General features: G+C 36.5%; 1 protein-coding gene across 7 annotated transcripts in view; it reads left to right on the top strand.

The window, feature by feature from the left end:
• Positions 1 to 15,856, top strand: part of MCTP1 (multiple C2 and transmembrane domain containing 1) — a 211,994-nt gene that overhangs the window by 119,687 nt on the left and 76,451 nt on the right. Inside the window, exon 17 of one of the 7 annotated variants that reach the window (XM_077171989.1) lies at positions 421 to 864. The exons of the other annotated variants lie outside the window; for them this stretch is intronic. Within the exon in view, the coding sequence (XP_077028104.1) occupies positions 421 to 425 (5 nt within the window). The 3' untranslated portion in view covers positions 426 to 864. Of the gene's footprint in view, positions 1 to 420; positions 865 to 15,856 lie in introns of those variants that run through there. 7 annotated transcript variants of the gene reach the window in all.

Here is a 15,856-nt window from a genome sequence, read left to right as displayed (position 1 = left end):
CCCTCCTCCTATTTTTCTATATATCAGCAGAACTAATGTTGGACCCCTTCAAAATTACAATGGAATTTAAGCTTTTTACAACACTTAGCTATACTTTGTGCCAGGCTTTAGGAGGTGGAATAGGAAAGAAAAAAATAGCGGAAAAAACTGGTATATAGGACCAAAGAGATCCATTAGCTATTAATATTGAAAGAACATACCAGCACCAGCTATGATTAAAAATACAGCTCTTAACTATAACAAATGAGTAATGATACTGGTGTGGAAAACCTGCTGTCATCAGTCCACATCTTTTGTTTTGCAAATTGTGTGTTTGCAAATCTGATACAAAGAAAGACTCGGGAATATTTGTAATGTAAAGCCTCTTTAAGTATTTTATTTTGTTTGTAAAAAGTCACTTTCATTTTATTTTCTTCACAGAGTGACTGCATACTTGCTGAACCAGTTTAACAGTGAGATTTATTGTCCAAGCACAGACCTGTGCCATTTTCAGTAATGTAGAGCATCCTGTGTGCTGTCCAGCTACTGTCCCAGAAGAGTATGTGTCTGTCTTAGGTTCTCTGTCATTTCTGCCATCACCATCCAGGTGACTGGGGTGCCCACCCAAGGGTGTCTAAAATGTCACTAGCTCTACCTTTAAGCACTTTAATTGCTCCCATAGGTGTTTATTTTACCTGCATATATATTTTAGTACCTAACTAGATGCTGTTCTGAATTTCTTCATAATCTTAAGGCATTAAATCTCGAAAACACCTATGCTGTATGGGGAGTTACTTTCCTTATTTTGTGTTTTATCAAACAGGAATACACAGCAGCATAAAACATTGGTATCCCATGTCTTAGACTTTTCCTTCAATATTATACCATTTTCCTCGTATATTCTCCTTTGAAAGCTGACAGTATTCTGAAAGTATTTAACTACTAAACCTTTTTGGATGCTATTGTAACTTGATACATCAAAAAGTCTGGTGGATGAAAATTTGGTTGATGAAAAATTGTGGAAGTTGACAAAAACTATTATTCATTCTCCTGTTTTTGGGATTACCTAAAAAGTTCTAAAAGCAAGCTTGGATTTCCTGTTAGTACAGTGATGTGACTAGAAATCTGGGCAGCCAATTAGTGTGAGTTGCAGTCTTACTCTGCAGTATGTTTCTGATCCCCCACTGCCTGGTGTAACTGGGCAGAGTTGCAGAGTGGACCATTGGGCCCAAAGGGAGGGCTTGCATTGCATCACCAATTCTTACTTGTACTCTCCTCTGCAGTGCAAAAAACAGTACTGAATGAAAATATTAGCACTTGAAGGAATTCAGACATCATTGACTCTGAATTTGGATAATTACTTAGTAGCTTGGGTGTTCTAAGGTAGTTGTGTGCCCTATCATCCTCAGGTTCCCTGAGATGCTATTTTACAGTTATCTCAGAAGATCTTGGCCATTTAAACTTCCATGACTTAGATACTGCACATGATTGAGTTATAAGATATTTTTTCATCATCTTTTAATGATAAGTATTATGAGAACCAACACATTATAAAGTCACTTACAGAGTGTTTTACTTCCTTTTTATTTTAGTAGGAATGGGTATTGTAAGGTTTGTTTTGAAGTGAGAGAACTGTAGGACACACTGATTTCTTTGGGCCATTCAGTAGTTAAAATAATGTAATGTCATGATTTGGCAAAAGTTGAAATGTAGTAACAAAAGCAGATATGTTGTATTTTGGTAAGAAAAGCTCAAGTAAGGTAAATCAGACAGAGAAGCAATTTTTTCAAATCTTTTGAAAATACAGTGTGCAAAAGGCTTAGAAAGGACAGAAATTAAATTCAGAAATTAAAATACCAGTTTCTTCCTATTGCTACTTAAGGAATCTTCAGTGTACTTATCCCTGTAGAGTTGTTTCTTTAGTAAGTATGTAACTGGTAGGTGATGACATAAGAATTAAGGAAAAAAAACCGGTTCTTTTCAATGTGCTAGATTTTACTGGAGTGAAAACATTTTCTAACATTTCAGATATGCATTTCTATTGCCTATATTGTTTAATTTACAATTTTATAATTTCAGTTTTGGTAGCTGAATGAGAAATCCAGACTGTTAACATAAAAAAAGCCTCAGAGCATATGTTTTGTCTACTAGTGACACATAATGCTGTATGACTAACAGTAATTGCCTTTCTTGATGATGTAAGTAAAGCCTTTAAAAAAACAACCCTAAGTAACCATTGCAAAACTTATATGTAAAGTTTTTCTTTTCCTAAAGAGGAACCATCTGCCACACCTAGCTTTATCCTATGTTTTTAGCAAAAGAGAGATGCTGCATGCTTACCATTCTATAAATGTATGGTTTGGACCTGGAAAGTGTTTGAAAGTGTTTGTTTCATTCTTGTAAATCCCTGGTGGGTCATGATGCTGTTTGTGGTCATGATGATACTCCACATGTGAGGGGGACTTGCAATGCAAGAAGCTTTGTTTCCAGTGGAACTCCACTGAGATACGTAGGGAAGTCCTGTGAAAGCAGTGGTCTTTTACAATTGTATTTTGTCAGAGATAGGAAAATTTCCTTGTGACAGAGTGTGAAAAAGCCATAGCACTAGAAGTTGTCCCTTACTTGGGATAACGAGTCTGTGCATTGAGCAGATTGTTTTGATGTCAAGGGGACAAATCTCTGAAGGGCGCCGTTGCAGAAAAACACTTATTAAGTTTACAAAGGGTGGATATTTTTACTTTTCTTCTAAATTATGTATGAATTATACAGAAGTTTATTAGCATAATTTTTATTGTATAGTTTAAGTCAAGGCTAATGAATTTGCCACTCAGGTTGTTTTCCATCCCTGAAAAATTAAGAAAACATTTTCCAAAAAAATAGTGCTTTCCTGAACTACTTTTCTATGTGCTTTTCTCCTATCCCTCCCAAGGTAGCACCTAAAGATCTTGGTGACAAGGGTGAATCATGCAGATTACTGTCCAGAAAGAATGTTTTCTTAAATTTCTCAATTAAAGGCCAAATTTGTGGTTGCAGTTTTATGAAGAAAATACTCTTGGAGCTTTTGCCACATCTCTGGTAAAGCCTGCATGTTTGCAATGGCCTATCTTGCACAGTAACTTCTTGTACTGGTCACGGCAATATAAAGAGGAGCAAAAACTGCCTTAAAGATCATTTTAGTTAAGCATCAATGCAAGAAACAGTGTCATCTAGATAATTTTTAAATATGTGGAACATTTAACAGTGTGACAGAATGTTAAATTTTTACCAAGTATCATGCTTAAGTGATTTAACTACTGCAGGAAAGAGGAATTTCAGTTGACCTTGAAGTAAAAAGCCTGTAAATGTCATAACCATTTGTTTGATGAAAGCAGGGGATTTTTTGTTTGGTTTTTTTGTTCACCTTTTTTACTCTTAGAAAGAAAAAAAATATGTTTATACATGCAATCTGTTTAATACTTTGCAATAAACAAGATGACATCATTTAAAAAATATTACTTATTTTGGGTTCAGTGGCAGACTGTATTTATTCCAGGATAAGTATTAACACTTACCAGTAGAAATAACTAATGTTGTGACTCCAATTGTTACTGAAGAGAAAAAAAATTAATAGCTGTAAGCCAAATGGCAGCTGCTGATGTTGAATAGACTTACAACTGTATGGCAGATCTGTGAGTTTGTACATTTTCATTGTTAACATCTATGCTATTACTGTTGCTCTGAAGTTACAAGAAAGTAACTGCTTTCCAGGTGTACAAGTACTCTATGGGGAACATAGATTCTCAAAAAAAACCCCAAAAAAACCATTATTTAGTATAATTTATTTGGGATTGACCACTACTCTCACAGCTGTTATTAGCACTGCAGAGTTATCTGTTAAAAATGATATTATGTAATTGGAACTTCTGGTATTTCCTTACATTTCTCCTCAGTTCTTACATGCTTGTGTCTGTTAGGCTTTTCTTTCTCTGTTTCTTCCTGGTGCTCATTTACAAGGCAGAGAAAAAATCTCTTCTTTATCTCAGACCAGAAGGCACAGGTGCATGCATTTGAATCTTTATTTTCCAATGACAAATCCTTCATTTTCCAGGAAAAGTGTGTTTTTTAAAATTAAAACCAACCAGTTCCTTTGAAAATGGGTAATCAATACTGTAAGGGATACCAATAATGTTTATTAAAGCATGTTTTCCTTTAAAAAGAAGGACTGAGTAATTTTTGATTCATGTATAGTATTCTTGTTGCACTTTTATCTTGAAGAAGAAATGATACCTGCAGATAATGTATTCCTTTAACATGAGTTAAATTTAAAAGTAGGTTTTTTAATATTTGCCATCATATTAATTATTACTTGCTTAAAGCACTGTTAGCAGAAGGATTCTGAGTTAATAAACACGTCATAGCATTAGTGTGTAAAACACAATATACTTTTCCCAAGACAATGACTACTAGCATAAGACCACATTAACAGCACTTAATACTTGTTCCTTAAATGTGCTTGATTTTCATCTCTTGGAAATAGTATCATAATATTGCAGCAAGTAAACATGGAAATGTATGGGGGTGATTTATTTTACAGTAGAGGTAACTAACGCTTTGGTTGAGCTTTGTTTCTGTATTATATCACTCTCTTCATAGCACTGCAGCTTCACATCAGCCAGAATAGGGATTTTAATCCTGAATATTAAGCTTCTTTAACACAACTCCAGTGAAACACATTAAAAAAAAAGTTATTTCTTCATCACAGTCTATTAGCTGGAACATTTGGAAAATAACTGCAGTGTGTTGGTAGGTCTTTATATGTAGTATTTTCACATTCAAGAATCGCTTTGGCTGTGTTTTATGGAGTTTTAACATTTCTGCTTTGCTCCAGGAGTGCTTCAGATTTTTATTAGATACTTTGATTTTATCAGTATGAACAAGATACATCTCTATAGATTACTGATTCACTGGAGCATATTTCTTTGCTTCAGAGTTGAGAGCTCTGTAAGCCCCATCCAATAGATGGTGGTCTGGAGTTACCTGCCAGAGGCTGGGCTGCCCACCCAGGTCAGGCACTCTCTGTCTCTCCACTGCAGCACCTGCACACCTGCAAACTGAGACATGCCCCATTCAGTCCAGAAAGAACAGCTCTATTGTTGCCTTTTCTGAGGGAAAATTATTCCAGCTCTACTTCTGAATTAAAAGCAAGGCTGTTATTACTCAGGGGATGTTAGGCCTCACTGCTTTTTTGAGAAAACAAATTTGTTGTAACTTTATCTGTAATTTAGTAGCACTTGGGTGCAAATAGAGGCTACATTGTATAGAATGAGAGGCAGAGAGTAAGGGTTTGTTAAAGCCATAAAATGGTTGGATAACCATTGTATATCCAAGAGCAGCTGTATCAAAGCCATAGGTTAAGTAAAAAAAAAGAAAGGGAGAAAAAAGAAACCAAACCACACACAATAAACAACAACCAAAAAACCAAACCAAATCAAAACAAAAAACAAACAGCAGAACCCCAAACTCCACAAAACAAACAAAACACAAAAAACCATAACAAAAAACCCCAACGACAGCAACAACCAACCAAAAAACAAAAACAAAAAAAAAAAAAACCAAAACAACCAAAAAACAAAAAAACCGCAACCAAACCTCAAGAAAATACATTCATTACAGCTTTACCATTAACCATCTATTTTGAACCTGCTTCAAACATAGTGTTAAAGTAAGATTTCTGTCTATATGGACAATATAGTAAAATTGCACATTTCCCAGAAGTTAATGTACTTTTGCCTTGATCAACAGCCCACTCAGAGAACAGTCATGGTAAAGGCTACTCAGCTCTTTTTCTGCAAGTTTTTGGTTTGGTTTAGTTTTGCTTTCTTACAGTAAATGTAGCGTAGCTGTGCTGTTCTCCAGTGCCACCTTCTTGAAGAATATGATGTCAAAATGCTTAAATACAGTTTCCCTTTTGTTGATTGATTCTTGAATGTCAGAATTTCATAGGAAGAAATAATTCTGCTTAAAACCTTAGTCCTGTATGCATAGCCATTGCAAATGATGCTGTTGAGGCCAATCTAAATCAGTCAAGTATTTATTCCATCAAAGTTCATTTTTACAACTGCATGCTTGTGCACTGCCTTACATCCAGATTAGGCAGCAAATATGCTAACTCTCTCTTTTCCTCTTTTTTTTAAATATGAAAAAAACCCTTTTTGGTGTTAGGAGTTTGATCTTGCTGATTAGCAAAGTTAAAGTTAAGAACTTAATGTGCTTTCTAATCATCTGGCAGCTGTCATTAGTGAGTGACAATGCAGCTAATCCCCCCTTCCTCCCCACCCTGACACACAAGCCTGCTCCTCCATTCTCCCCAAAGCAGCGGCAGCCACCTCCGGGCACACTCTCGGCTGAAGCTGGGAGCAGGGAGTATGTATCTGACCTGGGATCTGAACCTGGGAAACTCTGGTTAGTATGCTTCATTGTCTCTGGATCACTGCACTCACCCTTCTGCTCCTTTACTTATAATGTCTAATATGTCTGATTTGAATTAAATTATTTTAATTAAATCATTCCACTGTTTCTCACAGTGCAAGACAGTTAAGAGCTGTAACTGGTGGTGTTATGATTTAGGTGTCCCCTCTTGATTCGGCCAAAGTTAGTAAGACAAAGATTAGTGTGGATTCTGGCATAGGCAGAGCAAAAGTTGTATGTGAAAAAAAAATCAGCACTTAAACTGGAGCTGAGAGATACAGCACTTACTTTCATAAGCACCAGAAGCATTCCTGCTGGAATTTTTCTCTCAGCATTGTGCCACAAGCAATGGGTTCACTGTTTGCAGGGAAGGCAAAAGGCTGAGAAGGGGGATTTTGGTTTCTGGATGAAAATAAAGTTCATCTTGGTTTATCTCTGATTTGAGCAGTCCTGTCATTTACCAGTCAGAGTGTAATGAATGCTCAGCTGCATCACCAAACAGAGTTTTTCATAGATGACTCCTCAACACTGATGGCACTGCACTGTGGTAATCTGAAGCTTGTATTTATTTTATTTTCTGCAGACATTAATTCTTTCTCACATTGTTTCTATTAAAAATTGAAAAGTCTGTCTCCCTCAAGATGCAGAGAAGAAAGTAAATCCAAAACTCTGAAGAATTTCTAATGCAGGAGGAGTGTTTTAAAATAGGGGATGCCTGTGCTCTAAAATGTGATTATTGACTAATTAAATTCTGTTGCCTACCTGACAATGACAAATGCACCACTTCTCTGAGACCACTTTAAGATGTGGCTGGTAGAACCAGCAACCCCAACACCTCCGAAGTACAGGACTATCTGCTTGCTCTGTGATGTATCTTATTTCTGCTGAATTTTGATTTTTAGAACCGATAGTAAAATATAAAATATATATTGGTTAAAAAATAACAGATTCTTTCTGGGTCGCTTTCAGTGTTGACTTGTATGATGGACTGCATTTTTTTAAATTAATGCAGTTTAAAAATAATTTTTAGTTTCCCAACACAAAAGAAAGAAGTGAGATACTGGATTTGCAAACAAAAGCTTTGTTGGTTTATGACAAGTAATCCATCTTTTTGCATTACTGTAGCATTCTACCCCAGATAATTTTTCATAATTGGTAATGTGTGAGTCATATATGTTATCTATTCTTTTATGGGCCTCTAAATAGTGAATGATGTCAAAGGTCATGAAGCATTCATAAAGAAAATAATTTTATTTTACTTTTTCAGTTTAGATCAGTTTTCTGAAGAACTCTGTGAACATTTCAGGGAAAAGTTCCAAAGAAAAAAATAATAGCCCTTTTCCTGGAAGGAACTTCATGTAAATTCTGTTACAACAATTCAAAGAAAGAATTATTTTTAGAACTACAGCAAGTATAAATGTTTAGTAAAGTCAGTTATGATTTATCTAATCATGGTTGGGTTTTAAAAGTTGGAAATGTTCGTATTGCATATACATGCAGCAAAATTAAGAATATTTGCATGTAACTGAATAATTTTGAATTTTCCCCTATCAGAAATATTTTTGCAGTAATCCACAAGCCATTGTTTTCCTTTTTTCATGAAACTAGGAGTGTTTATAGACATCTGCTATCACCACTCTTTGGAAGAATTCAATATTGGCTACAGGTTAAGAAATATAACAAGGGAGAAAAAATGTCTTTGCATCTAAAATAATAGCACCGAAATGGCATTACATTTTGATGCATTAGTTCGTCACAGGAGAGTTATTAATAGAAGGATATGGGCACACCTTTGAAAATTTAGTTACCATAATGAGAAATGTAGTAGGAACTTTTCTCTTTACTGCTATTTCTCCAGCTACCCATGAACATTACCAGTAACTGCTCACAGACTTTCTGATTGAAAACTGGGACAATACAATAATATATGAATAAATTCAACATGAAGCAAAGGCAACTTGAACTAATTTACAGACAACTATATAGGAGGCATTAAGGATTTTAAAATTAGTTAAATTTTAATTTCCCAATAAAGTTGTCATGAACATGCTGCCACTTGTGTGGTTCTCTCTTCAACAGTCACTTAAATGTACTCTGAAAAGTTTAATTATAATGATATTTCTGTTAAAAATTATTCAGTATTATCGTCATAAATAAAATAGAATTGAACTTATTTAACTGTGATGTAATTATATTGTATGTAGAATAATTTATATGTGGAGTTGCAGTAATGTAAACTTTCTTTTTACTCAATTTCTAAAAATATGTATAGGAATAGCTGATGAGTTTTGATCACACCATTCTTGAAATTTCATCTGAAAATCATGAATAATTGGATATTTTGCATAATAATTTGAATATAAAATCAGTATGAACAGTAATGAATAGGATCTTATCCTTAAGAGAAATTTAGTAGTTTAAGAATAAAGCAAATGATATGTATTGTTGCTGAACACTCTTTTTGTCGTTCTATAGCATACATTCGTACCATTGGTTCTTCTTGAGGTTATTTTTTATATATTTTTAAGTTTATGTTGTTGTCAATGTCTTTGGAATAGTGTATTTAGACAAGCTGGAATTAGCTACTAATGTATCCTACTTATTTCAGAAAAGTGCTTTAATCTAGATTATCTGCTCATCTGAGACAGTAAACTAAGGCACTTTTTCAGGTCATCAGATAATTGACTCTGAATGTCACAATTATTTGATACAAATAAAAAAATTATGTGGACATTTGTTCTCTAAAACGAATTCAGAAATTGGACAAATGGACAGAAAACAAAATCTCATTTTAAAATTCATGCTTTCATAGCAAGGTAGGGATTCTAAAATTTATGTAATTGTACTTGGGAATGGGTACTGTCTTTTTGTTACTATAGATATGAAAAATACAGCCTTTAAATACAGAACTGCTGAATTGTACATTTGAGAGAAAAAAATATTCTCAATTATTACTCTATTATATAATACAAAATGCATTTAATAATATTTATCTTTTTATTTTCTATTTTTGTACTACTTTTGAAACTGTTCCCCCCTCAAAAATGGAAAAGGAAAAAGGATGCCAGAATTTTTTTGAAAGGCAGAATATATTAGTTTTCAATTGCATTGCTTGCCTTAGTCTTAGCTGAAGGTAAATGCAAGAGAACACTGCTGCTACTGCTGTTATCATTACATGTCGAATGTGTAGTGCAGTGGCATGTATAGGGTGGTGGAGATACCTTTGTTCCTAAAAGTTAACAGAGTCTTTGCTTTTACATTCATAATTGAGTTAATTCAAATCAGTAGGAATATCCCCAACCAGTAAATCTCCATATATTTATAAATATTTGCCATATCTGATCTGGTTGGGTACAAATGTGTAAAATATGCAGAGGAAGAGAAAGCATGCTCTTAGATTAAAGCACTTTCCCAAGCATTTTTTCATAATCTCAAAAATACTGGACATGCTGCTGTTTTTAGGCAAGTGATTCTCAGTACAGTTGTGCTGTATTGAATGAAATATTGTTTATACAAGAGGTATAGGATAGATGTACATTTAATAGGATACAAATACTTCCTGTCTGGCACTTAACTGTATTTGTAAGACCAAACATTAATTTTGATCTTCAGATGTGATCTTTTGATAGTTGTGGCCAAGTTTATTCATCAATAAAAAATATGCCTGAAATAAGTGTATCAGAAGACCATACAGCTTATTTAATGTTTGATGATTAAAAAAGAAAGCATCTTTTTTTTTGTGGTATGGTAACAGATTTAAATAAAGAAACCCAGGAAAATACAGACACCATTTTAAAATTTAGAATTAAATTGGGTTAACTGAAAATCTTTGGTATTATGAATTTTTAAAACTTTGGTAAAATGTGTTCTTTAGTCTGAAATTAAAAGGTATTTAGTTTAGTGGTAATGCTAATTCTGTTCTATTTCTTCATAAAATGGGATCCTTTTTCCTGAGCTTCCCTGCATGTCATTCTCTGCTCAAGCCTGTAGGTAGCACCTTTGCATCACACAAAAATCATTGCCTTTCCTGAGAGACAATTACTATTTAGGTGGGAAAGTCTTTACTTGTGCAGACCTCTAAATGTAGCTAGTACTATTTGCATAATTTCCAGACTTTGATGACAATATGTGATCTTAATACAGCAGATCACTCTCATGAGGTACCTCAGAGGTACAATGTTCTCTCATAATTATTTGTTTTAATGTACTGTCCATCAGGTATTAATAAATGAGCATAATTCTGCATTTATATTTCACATTTTCTTTTTTTGTTCTGTAAATTACATTACACTAGTGGTCTCTTTTATCTGCTGAGTAAGGTAAACTCTATGAATTTAACCAAACTCTGTTCATCCTTTGGACTTGATCCATGACTTAAAACAGTCAGCAGCTAACCTTAAAGGTGCTGCCTTGATGGTCAGGGATTCACCAAAACCACTGCAATGCAAGATCAGGCTACCCCACAAGAATACCAACTTTGCTGTCAGTGTTTGGGGGGTGACTCATTACCAATGCTTCTATTACTTGCTTCTTCAACTTCAATATCAAAAAAAATGTAACATAGGCATTATTTTTAAATCTGAAGCTGTTCTGCAAAAAAAAATCTTAGGAGTTTAACATTTCTCTTTTTTTTCCCCTCAAGTATATGCTTCATAATATCACTGCTTCCATTTCTAGAACCCACTGGTAGCATATCATCTCTTAAAATGACAGTTTGTTTTCCTTTGGAGTTGCTCTTAGGTCACATAATGCAGGATGTCTCTAGGTTTATTATTTTTCTCCTAAGAGGTCATAACAAAGAAAGTCTGGTTATCTATCACCCTTACCCATGATCACAAGTGTGCTGAATAAAACTGCTGACATTTATTTGATTCTAAGATTGTGCTTAATTTTAGTGAGAGTCAGTAAATAGGGTTTAAAAAGAAAAAATCATACAAAGCTCTTATTAGTACAAGTTAATGATTTTATCTGTGTGCTGGACTGGGATATTTGAGAAGGGAACACAGAATGTCTGAGAGAGACTCCCATGAGCAAGATGATTTTTAATCATATTGTCTGAATGCTTGGTTGTGTATTAGAAGAAGCAAAGTGTGATGCAGGTGGGAGGGAACTAACCTTTGACACACTGTAGCAGCAGAAAAACATCAGGACTATCAGCATGGGAGTTTCCAGCCTTTCCCTTTCTCACTAGAATAGAAGGCATTTTTGTTGTGGATGAGAGAAGCACGGATTGAATTCCCACATGCACTGAGCCACTCTTTGTCTGGGTTGGGTTTTTGTTTTGTTTTGTAAAATGCAAACCTTTTCATCTTTCAAATTGCTACAGGAATTCAAGCAAGCATTAAAAAAAAAAAAAAAAAAAAAACCAAAACAGAGAGGAAAGTATATTTTATCAGTTGTTTTTCCTGAGCAAATGCTGCATGGTTAACAAGGTAAGCCGACTTGTTTCTGAAGGCCCTGATTCAATTTGTCATGTCAGTGGCCAAGTTAAAAAGGCACTTGCTGTCCATAGCAAATGCTCTTATTGTAACTCATAAGGCAAGGGAGAAGGGAGTCATTTCCCAGCTTGGGGCACCCAAGGAAAGCAGGACCACATCATGACTATTGTCAAAACAGAGCATATACTGCATAGACAGGAGAAGGAAAAAAATTAACACAAGGAAAGGAGGCAACTCTATCTAATACAAATTTGAAAAAATCTTGGTTTAGTAATAGTGTATTTTTTTACTTTGCTATTGCATCCTCATACCATTACATATTTCTACATCAGGTATTTTACATGCAGATCATATGCAGCTATATATTTGTGTAGCAAGGAAAAGTTAAAGGTGTGCACCAGCATGACTGGTAGGTTTGGGTTTTTTTCCTGTAAATTACTTTCTCTTTTTCAGTTCTCACTGTGTGGAAGAATAAGGCTGCATTTATTTCCTACCTAAGCATGATAGAAAACTGTTCAGCTGTTTGTCTGGAGGATGAGCTGCAAGTTTTATTTTTTTAACTTTTTCGTAGTTAGATAACAATAGATAGAAATCTGTTGGGTTCTGTGATGGAAAGATTACAGAAAAATACATATATATTCCTCTACAACAGATTCCCCTAAATTTTGAAACTCTCAAGGGTATAAACAATTACCTTATTATAAACTTACACTAAAATGCCAATAGATCAATTTTGCTCTTTTCTATTCTGTCTTCCTGCTTTTTTTAGGTGAACTGATTGGCCTTTAAGAATTATTCAGAAGATAAATACTATGTAGCTGTCATTGAGCATGTGGTATGGCAATGCAAAACTTACATTTCACAGATATCAATATCTTAGGAATAGTATCTTAAGAAAAATAGGCATTTTCAATGTTTGAAGTAATTTAAAGTTTACCTGGTAATGTATTTAAAAATTTTGTGTTCCGTGACGACATTCAAACTCTTTTTTAGTAAAGGACAGACTCAATACATGTGAATGTGTTTACCTGAAATATACCTTCTTTTGGGGAAGAATATCTTTTATTATCAGGAAAGTCCACTGAGCAAATAACATGCAATTTGTCACTGTCAAGACACAACATCAAATTTTTGAAGGAAAAAATGGGAATGCAATCATGAGCTTTCATGAGGTATCGTAGTCGTAGTCCGTCTTTTAATGTATTTTTCTTTTTGAGTTCTGACATGGATAAACATTATTGACATACTGTTTTAGAGGATTACTGGTACTACTTTTTTCCACGATGTGAAAAACCCACAGCTGAATTCTGTTCTCATAAGGCTGTTTTTACCTCAGGATTTGCCTGTGTTTGATTCTCCACTTGCTTACACTTTGAATCAAATTTTAGGTATGTTGTTGCTGAGGCTAGTTTGCTGGGACAGATTGACAGTTTGGGAGAAAGAATTACATGTTTCAGCAATGAGGCTTTCATTCATTTAGGTGGGTTCTAACAGGATATTGAAGTCACTGCTTTCTGGATTCCTGTCATTGGAAAGGCGTGGCTGGGTTTCCACCACCACATGCCTTTTTGTCATTTATGTTTATTGTCACCACTGAGAAAGGGGTTTCCATTTCCTGCAGTTGGGGTGCTGTTGCCTGAAGTAGAGCTGTGAGTTAAAGATTCAAGAGAAGACAACTGAAAAGGCTTACAGCCAGTTCTTTGTCACCTGAAATAGTTAATTTTGGTGTTGTGGTTTTAGAGTGGGATGTAAACACTGCTCTGGTTTTTGCTTTCTATTGTGTGTATATATATATACAGAGAGAGAGAGAGAGAAATAGCTATTAATGTATAGATATAAATAGCTGGATCCTATCCAATTAATTTTGCATTCATAAACAAAAGGTTTCTTTAACCCATCTCTGTTGAGAAGGCTATTAACCAAGAGCCCCTACTGTAAAATATTCACCTATTTGAAAAACAGCACACAGATGGGCTTGGAAACATCACAGATCTTACAGGTTACTACAAGTTCTTATGTGAAAGGCTTTTCTTATACCACTTTGTCTTGGTTTAAAAGACAAAAGTCTCCCAAGGAAGGCAGGAGCCTTCCTGGAATGAAGACCTCTCCTCCCAAATTACTCTAACTTTGAAAATCGCGGGGCTTCCAGGCAAAAATATAAGAAAAGAATAACAGCTCGTTATTAGGAAAAAAAAAAAAAAGAAGAGAACAAACAAGAACACAGTCACGGAGGCCTCCCATGTGTTGAGTGCTGTTTTTCCATGCTGGTGCAGTTGTGACCGCGGCTGGCAGGCCGTGTTGGTGGCTCAGGCAAGGCAGAGGTGCTGCAGAGATGCTGCGGTGACTCACTCCTGCCTGGCACAGGCACTCCGGGGCAAGCATGGAAACTCCTCAGGGGTGATGGCAGCCTTTGACAAGAGGGAGGGAAGAGTGATTCCCCTGAAACTCATGCAGGCAGCAACTGGTTTTGGCACTACCAAGTAGCAGCAGGGAGAAGCAGAGAAAGCAGGCAGATTCTATCGGAGTGCTGAATTGCAGTGTAGCAAGGTCATGGAGCTGCATACACAAAACTCCTGTAGTGACCACTCTGCTTGATGCCCAAATGGCAGGAAAGAAGGGAGCCCTAACCCCCAGCCAAGTCTTGGCTGAGCCCCAACAACTCTCGCGGCAGTGTGACATAAGCAACCTGCCAGACCTCTCCATACTTACACTTATTCCACTGCTCTCCTTGCCACAGAGGCTTTACCCTCTTGGCATGCTCAGTGGGGTGATGGCTCCTGGCTGTGGCTGCCCTTCTGGTTTGTGTGGAGCCAGAATGGCCATGACAGCAGTTGCACTGCTGTGTTACCCACCTTTCCCTCTGACTGCGGGTGGTGCTCTTGGGGAGTGTCTCTTGCCTCTGCCACAGGTATCTGGGCAGCATCCCTTCCCTCTGGGGGTAGATTTTGGGGTAGCTACCCAAGGCAACTAAATGGACCATGTTGAATAAACTTAGCGAAAATATCATCAAGAATATGGTATCTTTAGCATCTGCAAGGAATTTAAACCCTTAGAAAGCTCTTGTGGCTGGCCCGAAAAGGTGGGTGAAAAATTGGGAGAAAACACCCCCCTGCGTTCCTCCCCTAAAACAGGTACCATGAACCCCCAATGCCAGCATCTTAGTCTGTGGTAGTTAGATAGCCACATGCACACAGTCCAAAAGAGGTTTACAAGCACTGAATTACTCACCAAACGGACCCATTCTACAAACTTGTTGACAGTCACAATGGCATTAGTTTTGGGGCCCATGTTTAGATAGCGATCTGCAAATGGAAAGAAACATGAACGTGATCAACTGTCAGCTGAGCTGGGGTAAGGTGGACCATGGGGATTCCTAATGAGGTTGCTGTAACCAGTACACAAATGGGTTACCCAAGAACTGTTAACCTCTTTTCATCCTTTTCTCTCGAACCACACATTAGGTGCCAATTAATTTCTTGGTTTAAAAGACAAATGTCTCCCAAGGAACCTTCCTGAAATGGAAAGAAGACCCTTCCCTCTGATTTATTGTAACTTCAGAAATTATGGAGGTTTCCAGCAAAAACGTAGAAAACAAGAGTGACAGTTCTTTACTAGACTATATGTGTATATAACAGAGCGGAATGAGTAGCAAAACAGAGCCAGGAGTTTCTAACCGGTTAATGCAGATTTCCCTGCAGCGCGTGGTGATTCCCGGGGCGATGGTGGCTCAGCCCAATGTGGGGGGAGGAAGGAAAATGGCACCTTTTGCTCACTCACAGGCAGCGTTTGACCTCAGCACCACCGCCGACAGCAGCAGCAGCTGGGGAAGGCAGGCAGATGCGATCGTAGAGCTGAGCTGCAGCGCTGCAATATCCCTGGCCAAGCACACAGCCTCTGCAGCACACCCCAGTCCCCCAGCGGAAGGGAGCAAGGCAGGACGGAAGGACAGACCCACACCCGGGGAAGTCTCGGGCAGAGCAGGTAACTTTTCA

The sequence above is a fragment of the Agelaius phoeniceus genome, chromosome Z, assembly GCF_051311805.1.
Source record: "Agelaius phoeniceus isolate bAgePho1 chromosome Z, bAgePho1.hap1, whole genome shotgun sequence".
NCBI classification, from domain to species: Eukaryota; Metazoa; Chordata; class Aves; order Passeriformes; family Icteridae; genus Agelaius; species Agelaius phoeniceus.
The sequence above is the reverse complement of the archived record's forward strand: the minus strand, read 5'-3'. Positions and strand labels throughout refer to the sequence as shown.